Below are 22,085 nucleotides of genomic sequence, written 5' to 3'. Positions count from 1 at the left end.
GACCTATTTAAAGGAGTAAATGTGATATGCTCTTTTTTTCCACTCAGGCGACCTGATAACACCTGCCAGGCTAGAACGTCTCACACTGACTTTGTGGAAATCAGCGGGTTTATTTGTTTTTCTGTTAAGTGCTGCTTCTTTTTCTCTACCTTCTTGGAGGTAAATCCTCTCCTTACTTCTGTTTCTCGTAAATTTTGATCTCTCAAGAGGCAGCTCTATAATTTCTGTATCTATTTATTCCAACTTTTATTTTTTCTCATCTTTGTATTAGGACAACTAAATAAGGGCATTTGAATCCCAGGCCCAATGACCTTTGCGCTAAAAAATCGGGTGTAAGTTAGAAATAGTCATTTAGCATATTCATGCTCATACGCAAACTCACACATCCCCTGGTATGCATAATAATTTTGAATGCACACACACACACACACACACACACACACACACACATATATATATATATATATATATATATATATATATATATATATATATATATATATATATATGTATGTATGTATGTATGTATGTATGTTGTATGTATGTATGTATGTATGTATGTATGTATATATGTGTGTATCCATATATATATATATATATATATATATATATATGTATATATATATATATATATATATATATATATATATATATATATATATATATATATATATATATATATATAAGCGTATACATATCAAATAGGGCCTTACATTCATATCCATATGCATACGATCATATTATCCAAAGTCGTACGAGTATCCCTGCAAGAACTCTGGACGTTGATTCCCCTATCACTTCAAAAATATTATTAATAAGTAAACTTAAGTCACTCTGCTGAAACTTTCATCATTTCCTATAACATAATCACGGCAGATATAACCTAACTAGTCCCTGTGACAGCAACAGGTGGATACTACGGGTCTGCTTTTGGGGCCAAGAATACGCCAGTGAGAGGATCCGCGTCGACTGCCAAAACTGGGAAGGGGTAAGTCCATCAAAAATATCAATATTTCCTTTGACAGCTTCTCCATAAGGACGAATGAGCTATAGTCATTTAAGTCTGTGTCTGTCTCTGAGTGATAGTCTTTTGTCGTTTCCTGTCTGTCTGTCTGTCTGTCTGTCTGTCTGTCTGCCTGTCTGTTACTCGTGGTACAGTGGTAGGACCCTCGACCTGCAACCGAAGAGGCGATTTCGGTTCGATACCAAGCGAGGAAGGAAAGATTTGGGCACGACCCTGTGCCATTGTGCCCCTGCTGACCTAAGAAGTGAACTTTATATTTGTTGGTCGATCAACTAACGTGGGTAATAGCCAGGGGGTGGGAAAGATAGAGGAAGAAAAATTAGTAAAGTAAAAGGACCGGAAAAGGAAGGGATAGATGAGTTCTTTCGTGTTACCAACTTAATCTCAGTTGAAAGTGGAATTATCCATCAGATATTCTCTCTCTCTCTCTCTCTCTCTCTCTCTCTCTCTCTCTCTCTCTCTCTCTCTCTCTCTCAGTATCTACGTAGCATAGACATATTCATTGCTCGTAACTGTCATGACATTGAGAGATTTCTGCATGCAGCTCTGATCATGAATGTAAGGTGAATGTACATGCGTAAGGGCATCTGTCTGGGTAAACACATACCTCCCACATGGTAAAGGGGCAAATATGCAAAGAATACTTGAAGTCTTTGTAGCATTACATTTCGCATCAGGTTAGAGTATCTTTTTCTTTGTGGCTCTAAGAAAGAGAGAAAGGGTTCAGTAGTAGGCAATGATCTTGTAGAGAGGTTGCATAATGTTTTTTAAACATTGTAATAACTTCCATTTACCCTACGCATATAAAGTTAAATTCATTAATCTTTCAGTATGATTTCGAAACTCCCGAATAAAATAAATATTTTATTATCGTTTGTAGTGAGTAATGACTGATGAGATCAAATGACTCAGGTATGAATGAAAGGGTCCAATAATTACCTTAACATAACATAAAATATCAAAAATGTCAAATGTTTAGAAGCACTTCCTGTGGACGATGCCAGGGCCGGACTCGTCGTACTCTTCCTTGGTGATCCACATGGACTGGAAGGTGGACAGAGAAGCCAAGATGGAACCGCCGATCCAGACGGAGTACTTCCTCTCTGGGGGAGCGATGATCTTGATCTTGATGGTGGAAGGAGCCAAGGCAGTGATTTCCTTCTGCATCCTGTCAGCAATACCAGGGTACATGGTGGTACCACCAGAGAGCACATTGTTGGCGAACAGATCCTTCCTGATGTCGATGTCGCACCTCATGATGGAGTTGTAGACGGTCTCGTGGATACCAACGGATTCCATACCCAGGAAGGAAGGCTGGAAGAGAGACTCGGGGCAACGGAAACGTTCGTTACCGATGGTGATGACCTGACCGTCAGGAAGTTCATAGGACTTCTCAACGGAGGAGGAAGCAGCAGCCATGCTCATTTCGTTCTCGAAGTCGAGGGCGACGTAGCAAAGCTTCTCCTTGATGTCACGAACGATTTCTCGTTCAGCCGTGGTGGTGAAGGAGTAGCCTCTCTCAGTCATGATCTTCATGAGGTAAGCGGTCAAGTCGCGGCCAGCCAAGTCCAGACGGAGGATAGCGTGGGGAAGAGCGTAACCTTCGTAGATGGGGACAGTGTGGGTGACACCATCACCAGTATCGAGCACGATGCCAGTGGTACGGCCAGAGGCGTAGAGGGAAAGCACGGCCTGGATGGCCACGTACATAGCAGGGGTGTTGAAGGTCTCAATCATGATCTGGGTCATCTTTTCGCGGTTGGCCTTTGGGTTGAGGGGAGCCTCAGTGAGGAGGACTGGGGATTCCTCAGGGGCAACGCGGAGTTCGTTGTAGAAGGAGTGATGCCAGATCTTCTCCATGTCGTCCCAGTTGGTGATGATGCCGTGCTCGATGGGGTACTTAAGAGTCAGGATACCTCGCTTGCTCTGGGCCTCGTCTCCTACATAGGCGTCCTTCTGACCCATACCGACCATCACACCCTGGTGACGAGGGCGGCCGACGATGGAAGGGAAGACGGCGCGAGGAGCGTCATCTCCTGCGAAACCGGCCTTGACCATGCCGGAGCCATTGTCAACAACAAGGGCGGTGGTGTCGTCGTCACACATTCTGGTGGTTTAGGCCGTCGCTGGAATGGAAACACAGAACATAAAAGATGAGTTTTCAGTAATTTGAAACTTAGCCTGAGGGTGGGAGAGGAAGATGGGTTTAAATTTTGTAATGAATTTTATGCCTAACAGTGGATAACTACAGACCCCTCCTTAAAGGATATATACTTTACTCTTATAAAGAAAAGGCTTTTAAATCAACACTAACATTGATTCATCTCTTGGTGAAAGCCTTTTCTAAAAATGAAATGAAACAAAGAGTTTATGACTGAAGATACGAGTTAGAATGAATAAAGTAACGGTATTCCATTTAGGTATTCAACTTAATTTACTAACATATTTTTTTATGAAAGAGGATAATATGCTATTTGAAATACGCGTTAAGATTATCTCAAGAAAATTACTACTGTTGAAACTGTTTTTATTAACCGAAAGAATCCAAATGCCACGAGAAATCGTCCTGTTTAGAATGTAAATATTCAAGGTACAATCTAAATAACTCTGCTCTTAGAATATATTCAGTAGAAGTGACTTATGAAAGAAAAGAAAAGTAAATCAAATTAAATTTTGTAAGTCCTACGAGGAATAACGGATCTGGAATGGCAGGAGATAAGCTCTAATATGAAAACAGGAAAAGTGTTCTTTTCCTAAGAGTTTTTTCCTTACTTTATAGAAAGTATTAAAACAATTTTCATAACTGTCATTGCCTATATCGTACCAAACTTCAGAATTATCGGGCTGTTTAACTGACAGTTTCATATTGGAATCACTGAAGTTTACTATTTCGTTCCAGGTTAATCGTGGAATTTAAAAAAAAACAATATAACATTTTTTAGAAACAAATTTAATGGGATTCAGAAGTAAATTTAGGTTTCAACATATGTAGGGGTGGGTACCTTGAAACTCAATCCTTAAGAGATTCGGAAAGATCTCTCTCTCTCTCTCTCTCTCTCTCTCTCTCTCTCTCTCTCTCTCTCTCTCTCTCTCTCTCTCTCTCTCTCTCTCTCTCTCTCTCTTCCTCTTGAATTGCTTATGAAATTTCAAGAAAGAGTCTCTCTCTCTCTCTCTCTCTCTCTCTCTCTCTCTCTCTCTCTCTCTCTCTCGAACTCTAATGAAATTTTCTCTCTCTCTCTTCCTCTTGAACTCTTATGAAATTTCAAGAAAGAGTGCTCTCTCTCTCTCTCTCTCTTCCTCTTGAATTGCTTATGAAATTTCAAGAAAGAGTCTCTCTCTCTCTCTCTCTCTCTCTCTCTCTCTCTCTCTCTCTCTCTCTCTCTCTCTCTCTCTCTCTCTCTGCAGAAGTCACGCTCCAAACCAACAGATGAATTACTGCTTAAAAAATAAAAAGAAAATAACACCATGCAGGAAATTGACACATGTTCCTTTAGACGCACTCCAGCTATACTGTATATGGTGATAAGTTTACGATTATTACTTAGGAAAGATAACTGTATTGTTAATTGAGCAGATGCATAATAGGTAAAAGTCATAAATAACTTAAAATAAGTTAATGATTCTTCTGTGTTCATTTGTTAGTCTTGATTATGAAATTAAAGATATTTTGGAGAGGTAGAGATAACAATTTTGAAAGTAGAGTCAGTATGTAAAAAGGTGGCTTTTAGTAATTGAAAGCTGAGTCATTCTAAAAAGGCGGTCAGAATATAATTGGGAAGGTGGTACAATTTCAAAAAGCTTGTCAGAATATAACTTAGAGTACATGCAACTCATCCGAATGGTTAAAATAGAACCCTGAATGTAGATGCATTTTGGGAACTTGTTACAAGACAATTCTGAAACTGGAAGTATTTAGAAAATGTGCTTAAAGCTATCCTGGACGTGGACTCATTTCGAAAAGGTGACTGGAGTATGATTCAGAAAATGGAATAATCTACTTCAAAAAGCTACTTTAAGATTCTAAAAAAAAAGAAATCAGAAGTTTGTTGATGTTAGGCTAGCCATCGTAGGGCAATATGGCGTCCACAAGATTCAAATGTCAAAAGATGCAAAGTATTGTCAAAAGAGCTTAGAGGGATTGTCACGTCCACGTCAGGTGGAAATCGGTTAGTGCAGAGTTAAAAAAACACGAATCCTGCAAACCCTCTCCAGGTACAGCACAGGGAGCCACGTACACAAAGGTCACGACGTATCCTGAGGCTGAAGTACACTGAAGAGGGGAAGGGCACAGATACTACCTTATATACCGAGCCTTGTGCTTCCGCCCTCTCAGAGTCAAGCCGCGGCTTGACTTGTTAAAGCCAAGAATATTTTTTCCTCTTTTTTTACTTTTTTTTTTCCCCTCTTCTTCTCCGCCTTCACTCCACCTCCTTCCCACCCATTAGGTGTGGGTGAGCGGGTGATGTCACCCGCGCGCTAAATAATATTCAAGGCCGTCCGTGGCTATTTGGAGGACGTGACTTCATTTGGGAATATTGCAAGCAACTTTCGGGTTGGGGGGGGGGGCGTTGACTATGACCATATTTCATCCTGTGCAATGGCGAGTATCGGTATGCTTAAAAAAAAAAAAAAATTCTTACCGAATGCATCGTATTTCTAGTAACTCCTTAATTTTCAAGTACCTTTACATTACGGGGTGTTCCAGAAGCAGTAGCCCGTGCTGGCATATAGCCAACTTAACTTAGAACGAATATATACATATGCGTTTATCTCATACTTAATACTTACTAATATGGTAGGATTCCATCACCTGTTACATAAGAAGTATAGAATCTCCTTGTATCATACGTTACGTAACAACCTTTAATTATTCAAGTATATTATAAGTACAATTAAGATTAAATATTTAAGTATGAGTACAATAAAGATTTAATACCTTTGTCATTTCCTTTGGGCTTATGGCTAGGTTGCAAAAGATCTAACTTTATTTTATTGGTCTCTTGGCGTTTTCCAGTTACATTGTTCTTTTCGGAAACTCCAGCATATATATATATATATATATATATATATATATATATATATATATATATATATATATATATATATATATATATATATATATATATATATATATATATATATATATATACATACATATATGTATTATATATATATATATATATGCATACATATATGCATATATATACTGTACATACATATATATATATATTTGTATATATATATATATATTATATATATATATATATATATATATATATATATATATATATATATATATATATATATATATATATATATATATATATACAAAGTCCGTCTTTTCAATCAACATGGATCTGCTGAGTTGATTTCATCCATAAGCTAATTCAGTATCTAGGTTACTCTGTCAAAACAACACAATCAGTTTGTTTTCTTTGAACATACTTTGGGGCTTGCTATGAAAATGTTTGATTTTCTAAGCTTCACATATCTGAATCTTTTGATATTTTGGCCTAGTCTCCTTTTGATATCTGCCTAAATCAGAGTTCCAAGTACTTAATTAGGATTGGGAAGAGTGCTTCATATAATCGTTACCCTGAATATAATAATAATAATAATAATAATAATAATAATAATAATAATAATAATAATAATAATAATAATAATAATAATTAAAAGTTGGGTATTATAAATTTCTGCAGCTAGAGTAATGATGAAGATGCATGTAATACAATGCAAAGGGAAATTAGTCTGCAGTAATTATTATTGTTATTAAGGGCACCTGTGTGAAGGTTAATAATAATAATAATAATAATAATAATAATAATAATAATAATAATAATAATAATAATTAAAAACCACAGTAGTGTTAAAAATATTTATGTACAGAGTTAAAAACACTACAGTGGCTTTTAATTTTCGATACTATAGACTCGTTACAGAGTCGCCTTGTTTCAATAATAATAATAATAATAATAATAATCAGAAATAAACACAACAACAATAACAATAATAAAAAATAACAACAACAACAGTAAAGGTTATGGAAACCAGCTGCCAAAACTCAAACGAAAAGATGAAATACTTCAAGGCAAAAAAAAGACAAGGCCACAATAATTATTACTGCTATTAAGGGATCAGGGCACCTGAGTGGCAGAGCACCTCAAAAGGCAACGCCGACGAGGTTCCTTGGTGGGGGGGAGAGGCGCCCAAAAATAACCGCCTGCGGAATATGGGAGCCGCGGCTTTTGGCGCGAAGGAGAAATGGCGGGAAAGAGAACAATATTAGCCTAAGATGGCTTGCTAGTTATAACCCGTTAACGTTGAAGATCTGATACGCCCAGTTTACCTCCTTGTCTGAGTCGTCTTCTTATGATTTCTTGCCAGTGCTTGATGTCCTTTGCTTGCAGTCATGACCGAGGACTTATAAATAATCAAGTTAGGTGTCATGCACCATTTCTTTCTGGGGGTTTTAAATACCTACAGAGGGAGTCATGCACCATCTGCTTTGCTTTTTTTCTGGGTCATATTGTTTATTTATGCTTGCATATTTCTTGATCTGTCTTCAGCTGCTTCACTCTTTTTCACATATGGCCATTTTTTTTTTCTGTGTAGCTTTGCTTTGCCAGGTTAATGGCCACTTAGGTTAGTTTTATGTGACTGTTTGCTTTTGCCAATTTAACGGTCTTCTAGGTTGGATGTATAAGATTGAAGATGCATATCTGAACATTAATTCTGCAGACGTCGCCTTGCCAAAAATTCCTATTATGCTAGTTTATATGAAAGTTTACTAACTTTGGATAATAATAATAATAATAATAATAATAATAATAATAATAATAATAATAATAATAATAATAATAATAATAATAATAATAATAATAATAGTGCTGGGGAATAATAACAATAATAATAAAAACTGTTAATAATAAAAATGCTAACAATTCACAATATAGTAAGTAAAAACACAATTTAATCTACAATTATATAGTTTTATTATTAATTATTATTATATAATTATTAGTATTATTATTATTATTAATATTAATAATAATAATTAATAATATTAATATTATTATTATTATTATAATAATAATAATAATAATAATAATAATAATAATAATAATAATAATATATAATAATAATAATAATAATAATAAGGTTAATAATGCTAAGGTTTCACAATAGGTCAGGCTATAAAACATGTTAAGGTAATAAAAATCTACAATTATATAGTAAGTATTAATGCAATTTACAAAACGAAAATTGTGGCATTTTATGTCAACGGGAGAAAATTTTAATAATAGTTTAATAAAATAAAATAATAATAATAATAATAATAATAATAACTTAATAAGAAGAAGAAGAAGAAGAGGAAGAAGAAGAAGAAGAAGTTGAAGAATATCCAAGTCATTCAGACACACCAAATTGATTATACTTGTGAGGTTTATAGATTTCTGGGGTTTGTTGAGTAGGTCAGGCTATAACCACACATCGGCAAGGGGCGGGAAACGGCAAGTCTTGATTCGTGAAGCAAAGATACCGCCCACCCGTACAAAAAGAAACTGTTTAGTTTTTTATGTCAGGGTCCTTTTTACGATTTTTAGTTTTCTGTAAAGAAAAACTATTGTGCCGGCTTTGTCTGTCCGTTAGCATCTTTGTCCGTACTTTTTCGTTTATTCGTCCGCAGATCTTGAAAACTTTATGGATGGCTAGAGGAATGCAAATTGATATGTTGATAATCCACCCTCCAATCATCAAACATACCAAATTGCAGTAAATGAGCCTATAGTTTTTAATTTTATTTAAAGGTTAAAGGTAGTTTAATCGTGCTGATTGGTAACTATATAGATAGGTTTTACCATTCTTGGCCGTGGTTAAAGTTTCATTGGGTCGCGGCTCATACAGCATTATACCGAGACCACAGAAAGATAGATCTATTTTCAGTGTCCTTGATTATATGGATGTACAGAAAATTTGGTTAATCATGTAAATTGAAGAAAATTAAACGACATTTTTTACTAGTTAGATCTTTTCACGAAAAAATGCATTTCATCGTTTATTCAGTTTTAGGAAAGGTTCTTAAATTATTTATGGAATGTGAAAGATGAGAATGTTTTCATTCTTTTGTGTTTTATGTCTGGGCTTATTCTCTTATTGCATTCAAGAGTAATTAAAGTAAATTATATATGTGTGTGTACATGTACATATATATATATATATATATATATATATATATATATATATATATATATATATATATATATATATATATATTCAGAGGAAGATCTATCAACAAAATTAAAAGAAACTGAGCATATACAGTATATGTTTATATATATATATATATATATATATATATATATATATATATATATATATATATATATATATATATATATATATATATGTGTGTGTGTGTGTGTGTGTGTGTAAATAAAGTATAGACATATATATATATATGTATGTATGTATGTATGTGTGTGTATGCATGGAAATCTTGCCAAGGTGTGATGTATCTTCAACATTAAATCTTTTTCCCATATCCACCCCCACTTTAATTTTTTTTTAGAGTACACTGTACAAATGGAGTTAGGGAATTCTATATTTTAAATATATTATATAAAATTTTAGAACATTTACACTTCATTCCGGTTGCATGACAGCAGATGATCTCATGAAGCCTTCTTTATAAATCAAAGTCTTTGAGTATACCAATAGTCTTTGCTTAAAATAGCTTTCAACATTATTGAATACAAGTAAGTTAATAACAAATTATGAAACTCCAGACAAACATAGATTGAACGTTTCCTCCATCTTTAGATGGTAATATTAATCACCGCCTGAAATACTTCTTAGTTACTTCATCTTTTGGTTAATCTGACCACATTGTGAACTGCTGCTACTCACATCTGACCGATTCAGTAGTAGACCTACCACCAAAATTGTAAACACCTCTCTTGGAGTCATTGGCACCTAGTACTGCTCAGACCGGACTCACAAAGTCTGTTGCACTGGTATGGTCCAGTGCTGTTAACGAAGGTTTACTGCTAACAGAGGAGAGATTGCTCTTTGGGTCATATTGTGGCCCCATTGCCACATTGAACCAGGCCCTCAAAGGCTGTTGCACGTTTCAGTGTTCTAAACGAAGGTCTATTGATATCAAAAGGTAGATATTGTTCCCGTGGACACCAAACATTCCTACATCTAGAAGAAGATCCTCATGTAATGAAGACGAACGTACACCACAGGTCAAGAATTAAGTTGATTCTGGGTCCGTTTAATTTTTGTTTTGCCTGAGTTTATGCTAAATCAAAGATAATTGAGAAAAGTTTCCTATTTGTGTAAATGATTTTTGTCATACAAAACTGTAATGTAATTTGAGAGTTCATCAGATTCCATGATCAAGTTAAGAGTTTATTGTTTGTGGCCGTTTAAATTCCACCTGTCTAGAAAATCATTATCATGTTGCCAGAGTGAGAATGGAATATATTTTATTTTTGGTAAAGTTTATTTTAATTCGACAGACATAATACGTATACATCAGGAACACAATAATCATGTTCCTTGTGGTAAGCTGACTCAGTCTTCTTCCTAACCTAAGTTCTAATTTTGGCGTGAAAGGTTTTTTGATGATTTTATTTCCAATTTTGGAATTCAAGATTCAGTGGAAAACTCTCCTAAAGATAGTAGAGTGTAAAGAGTTTTCATCTGCATGAACCTGGGGAATGTGGCTAGTATATCGAAACTCATAAAACTATTGTGGACAGCAAAAAGAAGACCCTTCTTGTTCTTCATTTCTTCGTTTCAAGATAAGCGTACATGAAAGCTACAAAAAGTCCATCACTGGTGCTTACATCATAAAGGCCTTCTCGCATCAAAGAACCTGGAAATATGTCCATTTGGAGTTGGAGCGAGTGAAGCAAATGTTGACAAAAACGGATATCCCAGCAAAGTGATAGAAGACAAGGCAAGGAAGAAAATGGATGCTCTCCAAACTCAAGCCTAAAACAGTGAAGAAAAAGTGGAAGCTTTAATAATTCATAAAAAAATTGGCTATGGGACAGCTCATGAGCAGGATGCAGAAGGTCTTCTGAGGATTACCATTACTGGAGCAACACCGAAGACACCTTGCACGACGGAGCATCGCTAAGAGTCTTCAGCCGCTCCAACCTGTTAACCAGCCTCGTGATGAGGAACCACACCACAGCCCCAGGGGATCCAAGGAAACGAGGACCAACGTGGTTTGCAAGCTGAAGTCTTCAGAAGAGGCAAGCAAGCCCCTCGATGTAAGCTACGTTCGGTACACAATGACAACCCTAAAGACACAACTTCATCGAAACATTGCAGCCACGACAAGAAACTACCTCGACTAACCTGGCAAACAATTTCTGTGTCTTTACAGAGAAATTGTTTCCCAGGAGGATAGCTATGAGCGGCTTGTAGTCGCTGAACCGGAGAGCATTGGACTGCAGCAGACTTCACAGGATGTCGAGGTATCTTCAGACAATGTTATCTTCTCCTGTAGAAGGAAAGTTCCACTGCAAACTGCCAGGGCTCACCGGGTCCAAGGACCCTGGCTTATGAAGCCTCGTGAGGAATAATTTTCCTCTATGAAATTTCTTTATTTGTCGATTTTTCTTTTTATTTGGATTTTTGTTTTGATCTTTGATATATGGCTGTGCTCAACTATATATTGGAGCGTAGTTTCATTCCGATTCTCTGGTAGCTCTCATGCTACCCTTGAGTTAATGGCTGACACAACTGTCGAGAGAAGAGAGCCGAAATGAAATGGAACAACATAGCAACGGTTTTTGTTTTTATCTTCAGTTTTAATCTTGAGGATAACAGGGGACTCCGATGATTAGAGTAGTGTTGCCTTAAAATAGGGGACGCCACGCGTGCATCAGTAAATAAGAATAATAGTGAGGAAAGCTTTGTCCTTAAAACAAATGCGCACACACATTCATAAATACACGCGCAATTGTACGAGTATATATAAATATATATACTATGTATACATATTTATGTATGTATATATTTATATATATATATATATAATATATATATATATATATATATATATATATATATATATATATATATATATATATATATATATATATATATATATATATATATATATATATATATATATATATATATATATATATATATATATATATATATATATATATATATATATATATATATATATATATATATATATATATATATATATATATATATATATATATGTATGTGTGTGTGTGTGTGTGTGTGTGTGTGTGTGATTTGAAGTTAATGGGCGAAATTTTAGAAATCTATAAAAAAAGCATATTATCTGGGGTCAAATGCCTCTTATATTAAAGAAATTGTGTGTAAAAGCTCAAAAGTAAAAGATTAATCGCATATGGTAAAAAGCTCTGAAATTCCCTCGCACGTTCTTAAAGCATCAAATTAACTAAAAAAATAAAATGTAGACACAATGTCTTAGTAAATACATATTATTTCCTTTTGACGGACAAGACCTACTATTGATATATTGTTCTAATAATTATAATATAGCGACCTAGTGGCAGTTTTTGGTAGTCTTCTGACCCGCGGAGTTAAATAACATTGGGTTTGGTTAGTTCTTGAATGGGTGGCCATATCGTTTACTTTTGGCTTACATGCTCTGGTGACTGTCTGTAGAGGCTTGGCCGCGTGTTGAAGTAAAAAGTTTGAATACAGACATTCTGAGAATGTACTGATATATATTATGGGTTATGTATACATAATTGGTTTAGGTCTGTCTTGTGTTGAGGGAGACAGTCACATATAATACATAATAAGGAAAAACAAGAGCTGATTCAAATTTCATTTTGTTGACCTTCTGGGTCATTGTAAGCTATAAAAACAAGTAAAAAATGCGTCGAAGTTTCTTCGGCGCAATCGAGTTTTCTGTACAGCGTATAATGCTGTAAGAAACTCTCAGCTGCGGCCCATGTAGCTCTCAGCTACGGCCCATGTAACTCTCAGCCGTGGCCCATGAAACTTTCAGCCAAGGCCCGGTGGTGGCCTGTTGGCACCTATAGTGGTGCTAGACGCACTATCATGGCTAACCTTAATCTTAAATAGAAATAAAAACTACTTAGGCTAGAAGGCTGCAATTTGGTATGTTTGATGATTGGAGGGTGGATGATCAACATACCAATTTGCAGCCCTCTAGCCTCAGTAGTTTTTAAGATCTGATGGCGGACAGAAAAAGTTCGGACGGACAGACAAACAGACGTCTCAATAGTTCTCTTTTACAGAAAACTAAAAATATAAGAATGAAAAAAACAACGTTACGAGAAAGAAATAATAGAATTAGAGAGTTTTGGTAAAACTGTTAAAAATAAAACTAACCACTATTTTCTTTTCGATCAGCTGATTGTTTCCACTCACAATCATTAACCTACATTGCACCTAATATCTTGCCCAAAACGAAAATATGGACCTTGGGGAACTCAGCCACTAAACATTTCATTATTTTGTAAACACCTCAGCGAGGGGAAGAGTCAGAGCTATTAGATTCAGTATTTATAATCTGAGAGGTTCCTGGTGATCTTTCCTTCAACTCATTTTATGACTCCTTCAAGTTGGTTGCGTTTCCTTCGCGATTTGTTTATTGGAACATCTTCCTGGAAGTATATTTTCTGAGAAATTGCAATGGACGCTTTCGTAGATTTCTGTCATAGCAAAGTTTTTACGATGTGAAAAGCTGATTTTTCGTATTTTAAAGAGGATCCGGATCCATACTTCAGTTTTTTAGGTAATATAATATATGAAGTTTAAATAAGAGCCAAGGTTCATTTTAGGATGTTTTATGTAACATTCGAGTTTAGGACCCAGAGGAACTAAACGGTTTAAGTGACCAGTATCTATCAACAAAAAATATCTGCGTGTGTTTGCACATTTCATTTAATTTATCTGTTTTTATTTAGCTACAAGTTTATTTGTTTGTTTGCCTATTTGTTTTCAGGACATCTACATGACTTATAATTAACCCTTCACGAGTAGTTAATAACCTGTATTCGAACTCATATTCAGAAACGAAACTGATTTGCTAGAATTTCATTCGAAGTCTTGTTTTGGTTCAATCTCATATTATGTATTTGGTTCAATCTCAAATGTATTTTGGCTCAGTTCCATATGTATTTTGGTTCAATCTCATATTATGTATTTTGGTTCAATCTCGTATTAAGTATTTTGATTCAATCTCATATTATGTATTTTGATTCAATCTCCTATGTATTTTAGTTCAATCGAGAACAAAATCGTGCATAATCTTTGAGATGAGCATTATATTGGAAGGAATTTGCATGCAGGTTTCGTGCAAGACATTTATGAATAGGCAGGGGTAGAGAGCAGTTCCTATCAACTTCTTTGTACCACATCCATCCTTGGCTGAATAGTTAGTGAGTTAATTATTAATGTCTTATTTTGCCGAGTTACGAAGGTAATTTCGATTTATTTAAAATAAAAATTTATAATTAAATAATTACTAAGAGTTACTTTGAAGTATTTATTTCATAAATTACCTCTTATATCGTGGCAATTATTAAATACTTGAAAGTATAATCCGGGAATGAAACGAAAGTAAATAAATATACTCTTTATTGTTCAGGTTGTTATATTTTTCCAATATGGATGTTTATAAGTTTATGGTTCGTGTATATTCCCCGATGAAGATGATACGGAGACATTATCTTCCTAAGTCACTGCAATAAAATGGAAATATTGCTAAATTAGAAGCACTTCCTGTGGACGATGCCAGGGCCGGACTCGTCGTACTCTTCCTTGGTGATCCACATGGACTGGAAGGTGGACAGAGAAGCCAAGATGGAACCGCCGATCCAGACGGAGTACTTCCTCTCTGGGGGAGCGATGATCTTGATCTTGATGGTGGAAGGAGCCAAGGCAGTGATTTCCTTCTGCATCCTGTCAGCAATACCAGGGTACATGGTGGTACCTCCAGAGAGCACATTGTTGGCGAACAGATCCTTCCTGATGTCGATGTCGCACCTCATGATGGAGTTGTAGACGGTCTCGTGGATACCAACGGATTCCATACCCAGGAAGGAAGGCTGGAAGAGAGACTCGGGGCAACGGAAACGTTCGTTACCGATGGTGATGACCTGACCGTCGGGTAGTTCATAGGACTTCTCAAGGGAAGTTGAAGCAGCTGAGACATTCATTTCGCTTTCAAAATCTAGAGCAACGTAGCAAAGCTTCTCCTTGATGTCACGAACGATTTCTCGTTCAGCCGTGGTGGTGAAGGAGTAGCCTCTCTCAGTCATGATCTTCATGAGGTAAGCGGTCAAGTCGCGGCCAGCCAAGTCCAGACGGAGGATAGCGTGGGGAAGAGCATAACCTTCGTAGATGGGGACAGTGTGGGTGACACCATCTCCAGAATCGAGCACAATACCAGTTGTGCGGCCAGAGGCATAAAGGGAGAGGACAGCCTGGATAGCTACATACATAGCTGGGGTTCCAAAGGTCTCAATCATAATCTGGGTCATCTTTTCGCGGTTGGCCTTTGGGTTGAGGGGAGCCTCAGTGAGGAGGACTGGGGATTCCTCAGGGGCAACGCGGAGTTCGTTGTAGAAGGAGTGATGCCAGATCTTCTCCATGTCGTCCCAGTTGGTAATGATGCCGTGCTCGATGGGGTACTTAAGAGTCAGGATACCTCGCTTGCTCTGGGCCTCGTCTCCTACATAGGCGTCCTTCTGACCCATACCGACCATCACACCCTGGTGACGAGGGCGACCCACGATTGAGGGGAAAACAGCCCTAGGGGCATCGTCTCCGGCAAAGCCAGCCTTGACCATGCCGGATCCATTGTCACAAACCAGGGCTGTTGCCTCGTCGTCGCACATGATGGCTGGTCGAGTACTGAAATAAAAAAAATGTTCTTCACTCTATATCATTAGGAACTCTTGCAACATTAACGACACTCTTATTCTTGGAATTCTGATTTTATTTAGTGAACTGACAAAACCATCATTCATTTCTGAACGTTGTATGTCAGCCTAGATTAAGGGACTAAAAATAATCAGTCCTAAAGAGTATTGTCTTCTTTAGAAGTGACAGTTAATCAAATGCATAATCAGAACAATTTTATGCAAACAGTTGCAAAGGCAGTCTCTTTTAAAATTAATTTTAAGGGAAATTACTGATTGTTAGTTAACAAAGTTAACATGAATTGCATAAAAGTACCTCTAATAACTGAAGGAAAGAAGTGAATGGTGTCAAAATGAGTGAAAAAAGATGAAACAATAAACAGAGTATAAATAAACTGACATTTTGGCAGCTGCAGCCTGACAGTTTTGCCTTCCCTTTATCAATCACAGCTGGTTATGCACACATGTTGGACCATAACAAAAACCTGAATGATGTGGTGAGAAAAATTATGAGTGAAAATAGATGGGTTTATTATTTTAGCCTCTAATTCTCCCCTAATGCCAGGAAGTAAGTTTTTATACAATAGATTAGACTCGTATGTTGAAAAATTTTTTAAATATTTTTAGGTTATTTTTCTATTACTGTCCATCAGTTTTTTTTATCCTAAACTAAGTTTAAGAAGTCTATTGACAACCTGAAGAATTAGTAATTCATACGGTTGTTAGTATAATTACTAGGAAAGGTATTACTGGAACTAATTTAGTGGGCAGGTCCAAAACAGCTTAAACTGATTAATAAACTTTTGTGAATCTAAAATGAGTAAGACTTTTGACAGTTTTAAAATATTAATAATTATGAAACTAACAGATTTTCAAGAAACTTGAAAGAAAGAATAGACAGAGGTTTTGGAGTAATCTAATACATCGTCACTGTTTCAAAGATGCATTTCGAGCAGATGTTCACAAAACCAGGAAAAAACATTTTTGATATGGAAAAATGCATCGGTTAGTCCCTTCACTGGTAGGATGATCCCTGAGCCAGAGATTTTTTTCATATTTGTGAAAATTTCAAGTCTATATAGTGACTTCGGTGAAGGTAAACTTTCCTGTCAAGTGCATTGTATAGTTTCTTTTGATTTTCTTCCCATCTTAGCTGTAGTATTCTTATTGTTACACAGACTGATGATAAAAAGGATGCTCTTTTATTGTAAAAATTAGCTTAGCTAATTTCCGGGCTACGAAATTGCAAATAAAAAGACTCCCTTGAGAAGGGGAAAATGCTGCTTTTATCAGCGTGTGTGTTTTGGGTTGAGAACCTCTGCTTGATATGGCACTGGAGAGAGAGAGAGAGAGAGAGAGAGAGAGAGAGAGAGAGAGAGAGAGAGAGAGAGAGAGAGAGAGAGAGAGAAAGAGAGACTCTGAACCTGTTACAAGCACTAAAGTTAGCCTTCTACTTCACTGGCGTAACGATTCTGAAGCACAAATCACAAACCACTGAGTCCCCACTACCTACGAGTCCTGACTCTGAAGTACACTGAGCCCTCAAGTGCTAACAGCCTTTCTTATATAGGAAACAGCGTCATGCAGTCATGAGTATAGTTAGCTCATTGGATAAACATTTCTTCTCAAACTGTGCCGTGGAAGGCGTGTCTCTCTTGCTCTCTTTTCTCTCTCTCTCTCTCTCCCGTTATAAATATATCACGATGGCTTTTGGCTCTCTTATAACGCTGCCATAACCTTTTACATAATGATCATTGGTGAACTTCAACACCTTATTTGTCCTGAGAGCGTTCTGACGAAGCTGATGATTTTTCTTTACATGGTCGAAGTAATTCCTCCCCCGTCAGGTCCAAATGGCGCCAAGAAGCGAGGCGGTGGCCCCCCGGAGGGCGGACGGACCCACACCAACCACCTGTCGGGGAAATCCAGACGCTCCACCAAAAGGAGGAAACTCGAGAGGCGGAAATTAGAATTAGAACGCCGCGATATTTTAGCGCGAGTCGTTTAAAGATATCTGCCCCTCCAGGTGGGAAATCGAGGGGGACCCCTCGTGTACCTCAGGGACTTGAGGGATACCCGTCGCTGCCCAGAGAAGAGGTGAAGCGTCCTGTTTGGGGAAAGCGATGGCTGTCGAAGAGTAGTGCCAAGTGGCTGTTTTTATAAGAAACCCTTTGGCGTGATGATAAAAAAAAGGCGAAAAGGGTAGGTCTGGGTTACCACGGTGGGATATGATATTAGTAGGGCAAGAGGTAAGCAGATGCCATCTCAGAAGTTTATGGGCTGAGTGTTTACGGAAATGGGTTAGTGCAAAAAGATACCGCTCCCGAGATTCATTGCGACGTTTGATATCCAAAGAGATAAGTCAGATGGTATTGGGGCAAATATCTAATTGGTTTTTAATGGTTCATTAATTCCTGTATCTGTTTACTTATTCGTTGAATATATATTCTTATAACTCGTGGATTTTATAGGTCTTTTGTCTGTGTTTTACAACAACGATCATAAGGAAAATGAAATAATTATAATGAAATATCCATGATCACATCTTTTCCAGAAAATCTTTCAAGCACCATCAGTTCTGCTTTTACCATTATTTGCATAGGAAATCTATCCTAAATTTGCTTTAGTGTGAAGTTAAAGACACGTCGGATCCATGCAGGGACTTTTAAAAATTTTTTTTTATTACATTATCGGAATTCTGTTTCCTGTTAAGAGCTGGTGGTTAACAAAAGATGAAAGTTTAGTTTAAAGGCAACAGAGGAATAAACCCATGCGAATATTTCGTTATAATGCATCTGAAGTCCTTACACTCTAAAAACTGAGTTTTGTAAAGTATCCGTAATAGCTTTTGCGCTGTACTTCTTGTTTTGTAACCAACCAAGTTATTCTTGGTATACCAGCTGTGACTTAATGTCATCCAAAACTATATTCTGGCATCCACAATTCTTACTATTGCCTTTATTAGGTCCCAACAGCCTTACCCTGAATTCGCTAGCCATGCTCATCTGAATTATATTAATTTGTACGTCAAGCGTTGTTAAGTAAATAAACTCCGATTGGCATTATCAGCGCGTGCTTGTCAAGCGTTTCTTATAGGTCTCTGAAGGCTAAAGGCAACTCAACAATAACAGAGAAATCTGTGAAGCCCAGATGAATCATAAGAAAGACCGCTTCTTTCATTTGATTAATTATGTCTGTAAGGAAATAAAATCAAACGCAAAAAAGCAAATAGAAGGGGAACTGAAACCAAAATCCAGCTTGTGTAATAAACCTGAATCTTAGATCACTGAAAGTAAGGGAATTTAGGGAGGCCTAGTAATTGAAATTCAGTTATTATATTGTTGCTCATTTCGCTGAACTGAAAACCAGTTGCTTCTAAGTATACTGTTTTTATCCATCACATCACGATAAGTAATAAACTGATAAAATAAATCATTTTAATCTTTAAATAGTAACAGCATGAGACAGACTAGTCAGGTGGTTCTATTGCCTCTGATTTCTCCCAATCCTGTAGAAAATATCCACATATATACCTTTTATTTTAGTGAAGTTCTCTTATACACCATACTGTTTGAGCAACCTTTCTAAAGTGTGTACATTTTGAAACACTTATATATAACTATTTCTTAAAATTATTTAGATAGATGTATATTTGCACGTTTATCATTTGTCCAGATGGATTTGCAAAATTCAGAAATATCTATTTTTCTTGTCTTAGCAACATTGTTATTGCATTAGACTTATTTTCTTATACCAACATTGCCTTGATTATGATAAGGGATACAGAAAGACAACTCAATAACTGAGAATTCATGGGAAATTTCACTTCATTATTCAAAGCGCTAAGGAACACTAATGACTGAATTCATATCTCAAGATAAGAACTGTGTTAATAGAATTTATGTGTGATGGCACATATGTTAATGGCTAACACTTTTAAAAGGTGTGATATAAATTGATCGAATGCAATAGAAACTACTGTGTAAGTCAGTAAAGGTACCAATTCCTTAGAAATACTCGTGATGAACAATCCTAGAGCGAGCCGGACTCGTCGTATTTCTCCTTGGTGATCCACATCGCCTGGAAGGTGGATAGAGAAGCCAAGATGGAACCACCGATCCAGACGGAGTACTTCCTCTCAGGAGGAGCGATGATCTTGATCTTGATGGTGGAAGGAGCCAAAGCAGTGATTTCCTTCTGCATCCTGTCAGCAATACCTGGGTACATGGTGGTACCACCAGAAAGAACATTGTTGTCACTCCTCAAGATGGGGTTGTAGACTGTCTCGTGGATACCAACAGATTCCATGCCCAAGAAGGAAGGCTGGAAGAGAGACTCTGGGCAACGGAAACGTTCGTTACCGAATTGTGATGACCTGACCGTTAGGAAGTTCGTGGGACTTCCCAGCTGATGAAGAAGCTGCAGCAACACTCATTTCCCTTTCAAAATCGAGGACAACGTGACGGAGCTTCTCTTTTATGTCTCGGACAATTTCCTATTCAGCCGTTGCTGTGAATGAGTAACCTCTCAGAGTCATGATTTTAGTTTAAGTATGATGTTAGGTCTCGTCAGCCAATCCAGACGAAAGATAGCGTGGGGAAGAGCATAACCATGGATGGGAACAGAGTGAGTCACGCCACTAATATTGAAGAACGTTACAGGTGGTTCGGCCAGAGAAGTATAGAGACAGTAGAGCCTGAATGGCAACGTACATAACTGGGGTACTAAATGTTTTAAACATTATCTGGGTCATCTTTTCATTGTCAGCCTTAGTGTTAAGGAGATCCTCAGTGAGAAGTATTGGGGATTCCTCAGGGGGGTAATTGGGAATCAGGATACCTTGCTTGCTCTGGGTCTCGTCACCGACATAGGCGTCCTTCTGACCCACAAAGACCAGCACGCCCTCGTGACGAGAGTCACCTACGATTGAGGAGAAAACAGCCCTTAGGGCATCGTCTCCAACAACCTCTGCTTTGACCCTGCCGGAGCCATTGTCTACTCCAAGAGTGATTACGTCATTGTCACGCATGGTGAATTAGAACACACTAAAAGAAGAAACGAAGTCTGCATCACATTTTCAGTAAAGAACTTGCAAATACTCGTAGTCTCAAAATTTCTCGTCAACTTCGTAAAATCTTAGCTACTTTTAGGATACGAAAATTGAAAAAGGAACAGGTACTACAGTATATCGCTTTTCGTAATTATATGATACTTATTTATTAAAATCAATGGTGAATGGTTATTATTTAAGAAGAAAAGTTTTACATTTTTCCTCTGATTGCATCTCGAATATTTTATCTCAGAACGCTCATTAATGACTAATGATGATGTATGAGTGACACGTAATTTTTTTTATCATTTAAAAATCAACCGAATATAGAACTAGCTTCGTATTGGATGACCCTATGCAAAGACTATTTTAAACTTAATGTAAATTGAAAATTAACGTACAATAATAAGACTCCATTTGAGAGGATACCACGCGAAGAAGTGTTTTAAATATAAGCGTACTTTTAAAGAATGATTATGTCGTTACAATTACATATCATAAACTTAATTAAGTGAAATGCATTATGAAAGACAGAGATTTTATTTCCAAACTATGGCAAGCTCCGTTTCTTCTTTCAATCATTTTCAGATCAACAGAAAAATCACTCTAAACAAACATCCATTAGAATTTTGCCTCCTGCCAAACAGAACTACGGTTTCACTCTGCATAAGTTTGTTTACACAACGGATGAAATTTACCGTCTGTTTACTCCATTTGTTTTTGCAACGCCGGAAAACACACCTAACACACCGTTCTGTAACCAGAGGAATTTGTTCAGGATTTTATTTATTTATCTATTTATTTTTTTTTTTTTGTGCGATCAGGGAGGCAAAGGTTCCTGATGCTGTTAGATTTCTTAGGAGATCTTATTTTGGTTGTCTTATTTTACGTTGTTACTGATCGATAATTTTTTCTTTACTTTATTAACTAAGTGATTTTTCTTTTACTCCAAAAATCTGTTGCTGTAAAAATGATTAATGAAATAAGAGCTACCTGTAGTTATATTTCAAGTATGTCTGAGAGGTGATGGAAGAAGTAACTGGAGAACAGGACGTTAATTCTCATCGAAAATTACCGATAAAAG

The 22,085-nt window shown here is 36.7% G+C and overlaps 2 protein-coding genes and 1 pseudogene across 6 annotated transcripts; all 3 read right to left on the bottom strand.

Moving 5' to 3' along the window:
• Nucleotides 1-1,875: 1,875 nt before the first annotated feature.
• On the bottom strand, nt 1,876-5,401 carry LOC136850037 (actin, muscle-like). Of its 2 annotated transcripts, none has more exons than XM_067123587.1 (2): nt 5,260-5,401; nt 1,876-3,150 (listed from the first exon to the last, which is right to left on the bottom strand). In XM_067123587.1, the coding sequence occupies exon 2, from the start codon at nt 3,128-3,130 to the stop codon at nt 2,000-2,002; it is 1,131 nt and encodes a 376-aa protein (XP_066979688.1). In that variant the 5' UTR covers nt 3,131-3,150; nt 5,260-5,401; the 3' UTR covers nt 1,876-1,999. The 2 variants fall into 2 exon arrangements, with proteins under 2 accessions (XP_066979688.1, XP_066979689.1); XM_067123588.1 differs by having other exon boundaries at nt 5,228-5,291.
• A 9,247-nt stretch (nt 5,402-14,648) lies between these two features.
• Nucleotides 14,649-18,083, bottom strand: LOC136850036 (actin-3, muscle-specific-like). Of its 4 annotated transcripts, none has more exons than XM_067123585.1 (2): nt 17,465-18,083; nt 14,649-15,943 (listed from the first exon to the last, which is right to left on the bottom strand). In XM_067123585.1, the coding sequence occupies exon 2, from the start codon at nt 15,925-15,927 to the stop codon at nt 14,797-14,799; it is 1,131 nt and encodes a 376-aa protein (XP_066979686.1). In that variant the 5' UTR covers nt 15,928-15,943; nt 17,465-18,083; the 3' UTR covers nt 14,649-14,796. The 4 variants fall into 4 exon arrangements, with proteins under 4 accessions (XP_066979686.1, XP_066979687.1, XP_066979683.1 ...); XM_067123586.1 differs by having other exon boundaries at nt 17,723-18,083; XM_067123582.1 differs by having other exon boundaries at nt 17,461-17,617.
• A 1,900-nt stretch (nt 18,084-19,983) lies between these two features.
• On the bottom strand, nt 19,984-20,980 carry LOC136849470 (actin, muscle-like; annotated as a pseudogene).
• Nucleotides 20,981-22,085: the final 1,105 nt, after the last annotated feature.

Source organism: Macrobrachium rosenbergii, chromosome 21 (assembly GCF_040412425.1).
Source record: "Macrobrachium rosenbergii isolate ZJJX-2024 chromosome 21, ASM4041242v1, whole genome shotgun sequence".
NCBI classification, from domain to species: Eukaryota; Metazoa; Arthropoda; class Malacostraca; order Decapoda; family Palaemonidae; genus Macrobrachium; species Macrobrachium rosenbergii.
The sequence above is the reverse complement of the archived record's forward strand: the minus strand, read 5'-3'. Positions and strand labels throughout refer to the sequence as shown.